Raw genomic sequence first — 12,285 nt, forward strand, 5'->3', positions numbered from 1 at the left:
GTCATTGTTCCATGACCTCAGTTGGCATAAAAATGAGATCAAATCATATTAGTGTTGGTTTTTGGGCCAATAATGATATCGGTGCTTGAGTGAGACCTCATTAAAGTTCACCCTGCTCCCCGCACACACAAAATATTAATGCCTTAATTTTTCTATGTAAACAAAATACAGTGAGTATTCATTATTCATTATTCATAATCAAGATGCTGACCAGACAGCATGATTATTCCATATGTGTGCCTTAAGTTGGACACAATAAAAGGCCACCCCAAAATGTGCTGAGGGTCTGAAAACTGGTTAGTATCTGCTGTGGGGTTTTATTTCACGTCTTCAGGGCTCATTGCATGTGTGTGCCTTAAGTTGGCCACAATAAAAGGCCACTCCGAAATGTGCAGAGGGTCTGAAAACTAGTTAGTATCTGCTGTGTGGTTTTAGTTCATCTACAGGGCTCTTTGCATGTGTGTGCCTTAAGGTGGTCACAATAAAAGGCCATCCCAAAATGTACGGAGGGTCTGAAAACTAGTTAGTATCTGCTGTGTGGTTTTAGTTCATCTACAGGGCTTTTTGCATGTGTGTGCCTTAAGGTGGTCACAATAAAAGGCCATCCCAAAATGTACGGAGGGTCTGAAAACTAGTATCTGCTGTGGGGTTTTATTTCACATCTACAGGGCTCTTTGCATGTGTGTGCCTTAAGTTGGCCACAATAAAAGGCCACTCCGAAATGTGCAGAGGGTCTGAAAACTAGTTAGTATCTGCTGTGTGGTTTTAGTTCATCTACAGGGCTCTTTGCATGTGTGTGCCTTAAGGTGGTCACAATAAAAGGCCATCCCAAAATGTACGGAGGGTCTGAAAACTAGTTAGTATCTGCTGTGTGGTTTTAGTTCATCTACAGGGCTTTTTGCATGTGTGTGCCTTAAGGTGGTCACAATAAAAGGCCATCCCAAAATGTACGGAGGGTCTGAAAACTAGTATCTGCTGTGGGGTTTTATTTCACATCTACAGGGCTCTTTGCATGTGTGTGCCTTAAGGTGGCCACAATAAAAGGCCACCCCAAAATGTGCAGAAGGGTCTGAAAACTAGTTAGTATCTGCTGTGGGGTTTTAGTTCACATCTACAGGGCTCTTTGCATGTGTGTGCCTTAAGTTGGCCACAATAAAAGGCCACCCCAAAATGTGCAGAGAGTCTGAAAACTAGTTAGTATCTGCTGTGGGGTTTTATTTCATATCTACAGGGCTCTTTGCATGTGTGTGCCTTAAGTTGGCCACAATAAAAGGTCACCCCAAAATGTGCAGAGGGTCTGAAAACTAGTTAGTATCTGCTGTGGGGTTTTAGTTCACATCTACAGGGCTCTTTGCATGTGTGTGCCTTAAGTTGGCCACAATAAAAGGCCACCCCAAAATGTGCTGAGGGTCTGAAAACTAGTTAGTATCTGCTGTGGGCTGCGTAGGGCAGAATCGAACTCGGGTCGCCTAGCTGTGTGACCTGTGTGGTAACCACTCGTTCACTGTGCAGCTAGGCCCTAATCATGATTTTAAAACTGTATTTAGAACGTCATAAACCAGTTTTCGGGCGGCACGGCGATCGAGTGGTTAGCGTGCAGACCTCACAGCTAGGAGACCAGGGTTCAATTCCACCCTATGCATTTTACGCATATATTTGAGTCCTAATGGCGTATTGCCGTATGAAATTGTACTAGAATTGTAATCCAAGCTAACAAGCGGCATGTTGTCTTGGTGATGACGTCCATGAATGCCTTGTTTAGCGTTATTTATAGACCATTAGCATAATTAGCATTGTGATTATGCCACGTACACGTTACACTCGTCAGCCAGCTCGAGGGTCTTTTTGTTGATTTGTCACATCTGGTTACGCTTTGTTTGATTCCGGCTGCCGTTACCGTCTGCTTTATGTGGCACAAATGAGCCATTATAGCGAAAGTATGGATGTATGTTTTCTCGCGATGGGCTTCCATGTTCGTGTCAATGTGACCAAAGTCCATATGGCTCTTCCGGTACGGGAATGTCGAGTGGAACATGTGGTCGGCAAACACCGTTGTTGATGTTGTGATTATGAAAAAGCCGTAGTATCATCAATAGTCCTAAAGTACACAGTGCAATTTGTCCAGCGACATCATGAAAATGCCCTAAAGCCGCACACTTAACCACAGAGGCACTCAAACGCAAAGTGTAGCTTTTATATAAAAAGCACTTCCTGTATTTCCCCGAAAACTGCAAAATGGCAGACTCCTGCACTCAAATAAAGTTTTCCGACTTAAAACCACCTGAAGCGTTGGTTGTTCTCCAATAAAAGCCCATTAACCTCGTCCAATGATGAGACATCAGCAAGGAAGTTGTCTCCCATTGATGCTCTTCATTCACTTTCTATCTTCTTCATTCGCCACAAATGGCTTTAACTGGATTCAGGTGAACATTCCACCACCGGAATAACTCAAGAATAACTCTGACCTGTCGTCTTGAGCAGAGAAACATTCATAAATAAACCCGACTTGAAGACCTCATCGCACCACTTTAGATCAAATCATAAGCCGCGTTTCTGGCAGGTGATTGGATGTAAGGAATACAGCTGAAAGGTTACAATCCGCAAGTAAGTGACATCTTTGGAAAGGTTACGTCCGTCTCAATGAGTGTTCTTGTCCAACCCAAAATGTCAGTAAATCACCAATGAGGCACGCAATTTCTTAGTAAAAAGGTACATGCCAACCTACAGGTGGCGCCAGAATTTCTATTTAAGGAAGAGACATTATTTGAGTTGGAGGTTGTGCATAGTTTAAAATAAAATTAATTAAAATTAAAATAAATTGAGTTGAGGGGGGTGATTCTTACCGAAATGACCCCCCCCCAAAAAAAAAAAATCATTTATTCATTTTCCACCGCTTTTTCCCCACAAGGGTCGCGGGGGTGCTGGAGCCTATCCCAGCTCTGGACTGGTGGCCAGCCAATCACACGGCACATATAGACAAACAACCATTCACACTCACATTCATACCTATGGACAATTTGGAGTCGCTAATTAACCTAGCATGTTTTTGGAATGTGGGAGGAAACCGGAGTACCCGGAGAAAACCCACGCATGCACGGGGAGAACATGCAAACTCCACACAGAGATGGCCAAGGGTGGACTTGAACTCGGGTTGCCTAGCTGTGAGGCCTGCGTGGTAACCACTTTACCGCTGTGCAGCCTGGGTTAATGCATTCATTCATTCATTCATTTTCTACCGCTTATCCTCACAAGGGTCGCGAGGGTGCTGGAGCCTATCCCAGCTGTCTTTGGGCAAGAGGCGTGGTACACCCTAGACTGGTGGCCAGCCAATCACAGGGCACATATAGACAAACAACCATTCACACTCACATTCATACCTATGGACAAAACAAAAACAATATTTTAATGTAAAAAGTGTCTCTAAAGGTTTTCTTCCTCATCCAATCAGCAGCCATAAAACAATCTAGATGCATTCACTTTTTTTTTTAAAGTAGGGAAAATGACCGCTCCCTGTGAAGAGCCGCATGCCGCGGGTTGCCGACCCCCTGATCCAGTATATGTCCATGTGTGATATTTCTCAACCTGATCCCAGGTTTGGCCATGCATACAAAGCACCTGCCAGACTGCATTGCCTTCTCAGGACCCCATTATTGCCTCATAGATGCCCGTATCGATTGAGGGTCCTCTGGTGTTCTTAATGCATCTCAAGCCTAAAATGGATTTTGATTTTTGTTGTCGTTGCCCAAGATGGCTACTTGTAAAAAAAAAAAGTAAAAGAAGAGGAGAAACAGGAGGGAATATTAGGGAATGCGACAATGTGCCGCAATGGCGCTCAAAGGCAAAAACACTGTATGCGTTTATTTTATATCGCTAAATCAATTATTAAGTGCATTCATGAAATAGTGATGCCGCATAAGGCGCTTTCTATATAAAGGGACTGCTGTAAATGTTTCAGCACGGTGCACATTATGTACTTTTCTCAAATTACCATGTGATACAAATAGTCGTCATGTGACAAAGGAGGGGTTCAAAAAGTGGGCATCCATTTATTTTGTCCTGCTTGAACTCAAACAAGGAAAGTCCATTACGAGTGCATCACCAGAGGGTTCTTTCACCTACGACTTTGCAACCAGGGCGTGAATGGACTCCGTTTTTCCTCATCAAAGGACACTTTTTTTAGCCACTTCTCACCGCACGTCTTCTTTTTATAGGCTGTATTTATAATTCAACACCGCCGACTGCCCTCCGGTTCACCGTAGCTTGGCTAACTTTTTTCTGCAATGTCTCCTCTTGTCTCCAGGTTTGGAAAAAGTTGGCCGTGATTCCAGCTACGAGCAAGAGGGCAAAGTGCAGTTTGTGATGGACGCCGTGTACGCCATGGCGCACGCTCTGCACCACATGCACCGCAAGCTCTGCTACGGCTACCCGGGGCTCTGCCCACGCATGGCCAGCAACATCGACGGCAAAGAGCTGCTCAGCCACATCCGCGCCGTCAACTTCAACGGTGAGTGTGATGATCTTTGCTGTAATGCTCTTCGCTTTATTTCGGTGATATTTTATTTGTATTGTATTAACCCAGGCTGCACAGTGGGTGAGTGGTTTTCGTGCCGGCCTCACAGCTCGGAGACCCAAGTTCAATTCCATTCTCGGCCATTTCTGTGTGGAGTTTCCTCCCACATTCCAAAAACATGCTAGGTTAATTAGCGACTCCAAATTGTCCATAGGTATAAATATGAGTGTGAATGGTTGTTTGTCTATATGTGCCCTGTGATTGGCTGGCCACCAGTCCAAGGTGTATCCCGCCTCTCTCCTGAGGACAGCTGGGATAGGCTCCAGCACCCTCGCGACCCTTGTGAGGATAAGCGGTAGAAAATGAATGAATCAATGAATGTATTAACCCAGGTTGCACGGTGGAAAAAGTGGTTAGCACACAGGCCTCACAACTAGGAGACCCCGAGTTCAATTCCACCCCGGCCATCTCAAAACCATGCTAGGTTAATTGATGAGCTGGGATAGGCTCCAGCACCCCCCGCGGCCCTTGTGAGGCTAAGAAGTAGAAAATGAATGAATTAATGAATATTATTATTATTATTCATGAATTAGTCAGGTTCAGAAAAGGGTGAAATATGTCATATTTGATAATGCGGCGAGTGCATGTATACTGACTGTACTAATTATAATCAATGTATCCCTGTCGCTATACGACATTTCCCTCCTATGGTCTTCACTGAAGGCTGATGATTGAAATAAATGAAAGCGCTGTAATGCAATTAGACGTGGAACAGCAATCCCAGCAGTTCATTTGTTGGACTGCAGACTTCCAATGTCATTGTCCACCAACATGATGTGTTCAATGTGTTATATACTGTACCGTATATTGTCACGCATGTATCGCAAATCACATCATTTTTATGAATACTTTCTGAGCCTCGGCTGCGGCAACTTTTCATTTCCTGTCCCTTGCATTGTGCAGCGTAGCTAACAAGAGAAGAGAATTCATAAAACGAGGATTACAAAAAAAGCACTTCCAAACATGCAGGAGCGTATTTGAATGTATCAGCAGGGGCTTGAACCACGCTCCGCATTCCCGAGGAAGTGTTGCTCAGTTATTGTCGGCTTTCTGGGGGCGCCACATCCTCCTTTAACCTCCCGAATCACTTAGCCTAGGTTGGCGCTTGGTGCAGCGTGCTTCTTGTTCTTCAGCAATGCCGTGATGTCGCCATGAGATGTATAATTCACACGGATGTCCTTACATGTGGAAATGAGCCGTTGTGCAATATTTCCCCCAGATATGATGGACGTGAAGACGGACGTCTGTCACCATGCAAAGGCCTCACTTTTTTCATTTAAAACTCCGTCCCTCTGGCAGATTATTGCCGCCAGTTAAAACGCGGAGAGACACTCCTATTCCCCACTACTGTCATAACACAGCGCATGTGCCCCCCCCTGTCTCATCCTCAGTTACCATGACGACGGCTCGCCCGTGTTAGTTAGCCCCTCTAAAAGTGTTACAACAAAGAGAATAGAGCAGCAGAGGAACGCCGAATGAGACAGAAGACGATAATGTGATTCTCCTTGAAGCGCCGCGGTAATAATTCAATCTGCTGGCGACACACCAGCGACTTGTGAAGCGATATGAAAGAAATCCCGCAAGGTGGACGCTAAAATTGTGCATCACTGTCATCATCGGGATTTCATAACACCCTTTACATTGCCGCTTGATACATCACAGCATATCATAGTCTGATGCCATGCGTGCATATCCTCTGCAGTGGCTGTGATCAGCAGGGATGATCATCAGAACGCTCCGATTGGCTGCTCAGTGAGCGCTATCATCTCCGGTTGATGCTCAACCTTGGATCGTCTTGCAGAAAAAGTCCAAAAATTTGCGTCGCTTTCCAGTCATGCTAGCTGTTTTTTTGCATTTTATTCCTTTTCGCGTGAAGCAAATTAATTTTTTTATGGCAATCCAAGCTAATGCTAAAAATTTGTCATGCGTTGCACTTTCTGCTTCAGAATGTTGCCACATGTTGAAATTCATTTTTTTTTTCATGCAATGAACCGCAGCTTTCCCACTGCTGGCAGCACTCATACACCCGCCTGTCAACATCTGCATGACAGAATAAGGTAAATGTAAGAAACAAATGAGAGAAAGTCCGAGCTTCCACAAGAATCTCCACCAACATAAGTCTTTTATTTTGAAGGCCTGACATTACCGGGTTGCCAAGCGGACCGAAAGCTTTTTTATTAAAGTTGAAGCCTGGAAATAAAAGACTAGAAATGAAAAAAAGCTAAAATAAAATAAAATAAAAAGTTTTTTGTGATGCTGCCACAGATGGGTGATGATAACCATAGAGCCAGACTCTTAAATTGAAGCTCCTTACTTAGGGACTTCGGTGTCTGTATTCTGGCTACTCAGTACACAATGTGGTAAAGTACAAAATGGCGTGAGTCCATCTGTATTCTTAACATATTATTAATAAACCTTCCTTGTTAGCATTTTCTTAGCTAGCGAGCAAAATCGCAACCAGAATTTGGAGTTAGGTCGCCTGTCTATGATGTCATCAGTGGTCGAGTGAGTCCATGTGACACCCAGCTGCAGATATCTGCTGGAGAACATTGCTCCATAAAGAGAGGACATTTGTATAATGGTGCGTTTCAGGTTTAGTACTTTAACAAGTACTGTATATGTATTCCTTCCAAAGTACTCTATATGTATTCCATTGACATTCTATGATCATACTTATTCATTCATTCATTCATTTTCTACCGCTTAAGGGGGATGCTGGAGCCTATCCCAGCTGTCTTCAGGCGAGAGGCGGGGTACACCCCGCCCAGCCGATCACAGGGCACATATAGACAAACAACCATTCACACTCACATTCATACCTGTGGACAATTTGGAGTCGCCAATTAACCTAGCATGTTTTTGGAATGTGGGAGGAAACCGGAGTACCCGGAGAAAACCCACGCATGCACGGGGAGAACATGCAAACTTCCAGGGTGTTAGACATAATATGTTTAGGCCATAGAAAAAATTTCAATCCACTTAATAGTACGGGTGTCACCGGACAGCCAACTCACGAGACGAGACGATAGACAGGATCGTGTTCAGGATTTTGGTCGATGGGCAAAATTAATTAATTCATTAATTTTTCTACCGCTTATCCATCAAGAGGGTCGCGGCGGGTGCTGGAGCCTATCCCAGCTGTCTTCGGGCGAGACAGTCAATCACAGGGCACATATAGACAAACAACCATTCACACTCACATTCATACCTATGGACAATTTGGAGTCGCTAATTAACCTAGCATGTTTTTGGAATGTGGGAGGAAACCGGAGTACCCGGAGAAAACCCACGCATGCATGGGGAGAACATGAGAGATAGCCGAGGGTGGAATTGAACCCTGGTCTCCTAGCTGTGAGGTCTGTGCGCTAACCACTCGACCGCCGTGCCGTTTGTTCATACTTAAATTATGTATTATAATAAACAGCAAACTTGACTAATTTCCACTCGATTTGTAAGACAAGAAAACTTCCTCAATGGCCGCCAGATCACGTCTGCTGCCAGGAGACAAGACGGATTACACCACGGGAACCAGCTTGCACTAATTAGAGCGTCTTGACTTTGAGGGGGATGAACTGCGTACCTGGCTGTGTAACCTTGTGGGTGAACAGAAGGGGGGCTGAGGGGCGGGGGGGTGCGGCAGTGACGAGGGGCTTCGCCGGCTGTTGGGTGATGAAGCTGAGCCCCCACTTATAATGACCTGAGGGAGGCTGAGCGCACAGCACGGTAATGGCGGAATTTACTTGCTAGGAAATGATGAAGTTGACCTGACCATCTTGGGCAGGAAGAGCGAGCCCACGATGGCAACGACGTGACCTCGGAATAAGGAGTATAACCCGTGGACAGGATGTGGTAGAAGAGGCAGAGAGGTGACGGGCGGCGAAATAAAGTCAGGAACGGCGTCAGTGTGACTTGAGGACTTGATGACCGTCACTTTGTCGGGGCACAGTGACACGGAGAAGCAGGAACTCCAAGAAAGAGACGAAGTTTTAAATTGGTACAACATTTCTCTGTGGAAAAATGAACTGCGTCTTACTATCCACGTTTATATGAGTTTTTCTCTTTCCGAATGGAATTTTTCCGAATTACGTTTCCGAAAGCAATGGTATACATGGAAAGGAATATTCCAATCACGTGTCTACATGCGGCACTATAATCAACCAGAATAGTCAATGGGGCATTCACAGTAAAACGTAAACACCAACATCACGTGATACCGACTTCCTTGAGTTTTGTGAGTTTTTCGAGGGTCAGGTTTAAAAAAAAAAAAAAAACGCATTTATTAAAAACAGAAAAATTAATAAACTTTGCTTTGGTTCCGATTTTCTAAAAGAAAAGCTCTGATAAAACATTCCACTGTTCTCAAATATCTTACTTTTTATTTTTCTACACAAAATAAGATGAAAAATAAATAAACAAATCAAGAATAAAGAAAATCAATCAATCAGTAATAAATAAATATAATAATAATAATAAAACGGCAAATAATAAAAACTTAAGAAACCACATATAGTTGGTGGGTAGACAAATTATTTTTTTCAGATTAAAATGAACAAAGCATTATTAGAGCCCTGTAGACATGACAAAACACGACTATAGTCACATTTATACTCTTTTTATTTACAACATATTGCGCAACTGCAGGGTCTTGTGACACATGCTAACTCGCAAACGAGAGAGCTAGCGACCTAAACAAGTCTCCTCCAAGTTATTTCCTTTAAACTTAAAAAGCCAAAAACTTACCACTTCCACACGGATAGAGAGGATAACAATGAACAGTTATTTAACCTTTAACATGAACATTAATCAAACGTAATAATTTTTTCTGGGTACATGATACCATAAAGCATCCATATCAAACATTAAACTTTCATATCAAGGCGGGGGCCTCAAACTAGTGTCCTGCGGGCCACATTTGGCCCGCGGGCCGCGTGTGTGAGACCCCTGGTTTAGATTCTGTTCCACAGATGGCGCTAATGCACACGAAAGTTGCTTGCCAACAGCTAATAAACAACAGAAGAAGAAAAACACCACGAAGAAGAACGCAGTATGACAACTTTCCGATTAAGCGGGTACAAGATACCTCAATCGGATCGGGGAAAGGAATATTCCACCCCTGTGAATCAAATTATATATTCATTCCGATTGGCACTTTTTTTTCGGAATGAGGTATATACAAAGGTTAGATTATTTCCGTTTGAGCAAATAACCCAAATGGAATTGGAATATTTGGGTCCATGTAAACGTGGCTATTGTCTTTTTACCAGCCACCTTCTGCTGGATGTGTCGTCTTATGAATAATATCCCACTGGTACCTCCTCAGATCGACATGTAATCCCCCTTCTTATTACCTGTTGCTCCCCTACAAGCAGCAGGTAGTAAGTAGCGGGGATTATTGACATATGATCCAAGTTTAAACGCGTGCTAAAACACCACGCCTCACCTATTAGAGCACCCTGACTGTGATGAAATCTCTACTCAATCTGTTGCCCGCAAATCAAGTAACCAGGCCAACTGATGAGAAGTTTCAAGCACTTTGAGAGCCTTGAGAGACGGGAGGAAGTACAGGAAAGAAATGCAGCATCTGGCATCATGGCCCAAAAGCCAAATGGAAGCCAAAGTCTACAGCAGAAAGAAGCCTGATTCTTCTGTGATGGTCTAAAATATTCAAAAGCCCACAAAGATAAGAGGAAAAGAACTTGGATCAACCAATGACTAAAAACCTGAATACATTTGTCCTTGTCCTTGCTGCATTGACTGGTGTTTATTTAGCTTCAAAGGAGACATATTGTGCAAATACTTCACAGGCTAAAACGTTTTGTGAGAAAAATGTACGTGGAAATCTGACAAAAAGTCGCGTCGTGACAAAAATATTCAGACCTATAAAAAGTATATAACTTTTTAGTTGCTTTACAAAATAAGTGACAACATTTGCATGCTTTCATTTTTCAATATGGACGCCCATGACTTATAGCTTCAGTCAAAGTTCATTCATTCATTCATTTTCTACCGCTTATCCTCACGAGGGTCGCGGGGGGTGTTGGAGCCTATCCCAGCTGTCTTCGGGCGAGAGGCGGGGTACACCCTGGACTGGTGGCCAGCCAGCCAATCACAGGGCACATATAGACAAACAACCATTCACACTCACATTCATACCTATGGACAATTTGGAGTCGCCAATTAACCTAGCATGTTTTTGGAATGTGGGAATGCACAGGGAGAACATGCAAACTCCACACAGAGATGGCCGAGGGTGGAATTGAACTCGTGTCTCCTAGCTGTGAAGTCTGTGCACTATCCACTCAACCGCCGTGCAGCCTATGGACATTTTAGGAAACTTTAATTAGCAGACAAAAAAATGTCAGAATGGCATTTTGGCCTGTTTAGGAAGTCATTAGCCACGTTTACATGGACCCAAATATTCCAATTCCAATCGGTTTATTTGCTCAAACGGAAAGAATGTAACCTTTGTATACACCTCATTCCGAAAGAAAAGTGCCAATCCGAATGAATATATAATCGGATTCCCAGGGGTGGAATATTCCTTTCCCCAATCCGATTGAGGTATCTTGTACCCGCTCAAACGGAAAGTTGTCAGACTGCGTTCTTCTTCGTGGTGTTTTTCTTCTTCTGTTGTTTATTGGCGGTTGGCAAGCAGCTTTCGTGTGCATTAGCGCCATCTGTGGAACAGAATCTAAATAATATTAATAATAATAATATATCAATATAAAACATGTCCCCAGTGTAATTATAATGATAAAAAAATAAAATAAAAAATAAATAAAAATAAAAAATAATTATAAAATTAAACTGCGTTGTTTCAGCGCATGCTAAGATATGACGTACCGCGCAGTTTGAGATGTTCTTCAGTTTTAAAAATGGAGGCGAGCAATCGACGCTGGACTACTGTGGAAATTTAGTTTTTTATCCAAACTAAATTTCAAGACCGGAACAACGGAAAAACTGGCAATACAATAACAAGTGAAAGAAAAACTCGAGGAAGTCGGTATCACGTGATGTTGGTGTTTACGTTTTACTACGAATGCCCCATTGACTATTCTGGTTGATTATAGCGACGCATGTAGACAAGAGATTGGAATATTCCTCTCCATGTATACCGTTGTTTTCGTAAAAGTCATTCGGGAGGATTCCATTTGGAAAGAAGAAAAACTCCTCATGTAAACGTGGCTATTGAAAGGTTTCCCTGATGGAAAAAAACATGGGAACCTGACGGTCCTGATGGCTTCCAACATTACCGACATGACAAAGAGATCCCACCTGAAATGTTTTTCACAGTGCACAGTGGAGGGGGCGCCATTTCTTCATTGAAACGATGGAGCTTCAGGTTGTGCAGGGGCGTCAAACGGTAGTTGGATATGTGGAGATGTTACAGTGTGCATCCCTCATGACTGAAGGCTGTTGCCTCTGTGGTAATGAGTGGCTTTTTCAACAGGACGATGCTGCAGTTTGCAATGCCCATCTGACAAAGGAATGGCAAGAGATTGGAATATTCCTTTCCATGGATACTATTATTTTCAGAATAGTCATTTGGGAAGATTCTATTCGGAAAGAGTAAAAACTATTGTCAGGGTGATCTTATGTAAATTAGCCCTCATGGGATGTCAAAATGAAAACTGCTAGTGGGCAGGAACTCCACAGACCCAAATATCATCCTTCTAGTAGATTTTAGACCATAAAAAGTGCAAACAGTTGTCTTT

The 12,285-nt window shown here is 43.3% G+C and overlaps 1 protein-coding gene across 6 annotated transcripts in view; it reads left to right on the plus strand.

Moving 5' to 3' along the window:
- The window catches only part of grm8a (glutamate receptor, metabotropic 8a), a 181,551-nt gene that overhangs the window by 141,692 nt on the left and 27,574 nt on the right, over positions 1-12,285 (plus strand). For all 6 annotated transcript variants that reach the window (XM_058078579.1, XM_058078580.1, XM_058078583.1 and 3 more), the window contains one exon: positions 4,301-4,504. In XM_058078579.1, coding sequence (XP_057934562.1) covers positions 4,301-4,504 — 204 coding nt within the window. The remainder of the gene's footprint in view (positions 1-4,300; positions 4,505-12,285) is intronic.

Source organism: Doryrhamphus excisus, chromosome 7 (genome assembly GCF_030265055.1).
Source record: "Doryrhamphus excisus isolate RoL2022-K1 chromosome 7, RoL_Dexc_1.0, whole genome shotgun sequence".
Classification (NCBI taxonomy): Eukaryota; Metazoa; Chordata; class Actinopteri; order Syngnathiformes; family Syngnathidae; genus Doryrhamphus; species Doryrhamphus excisus.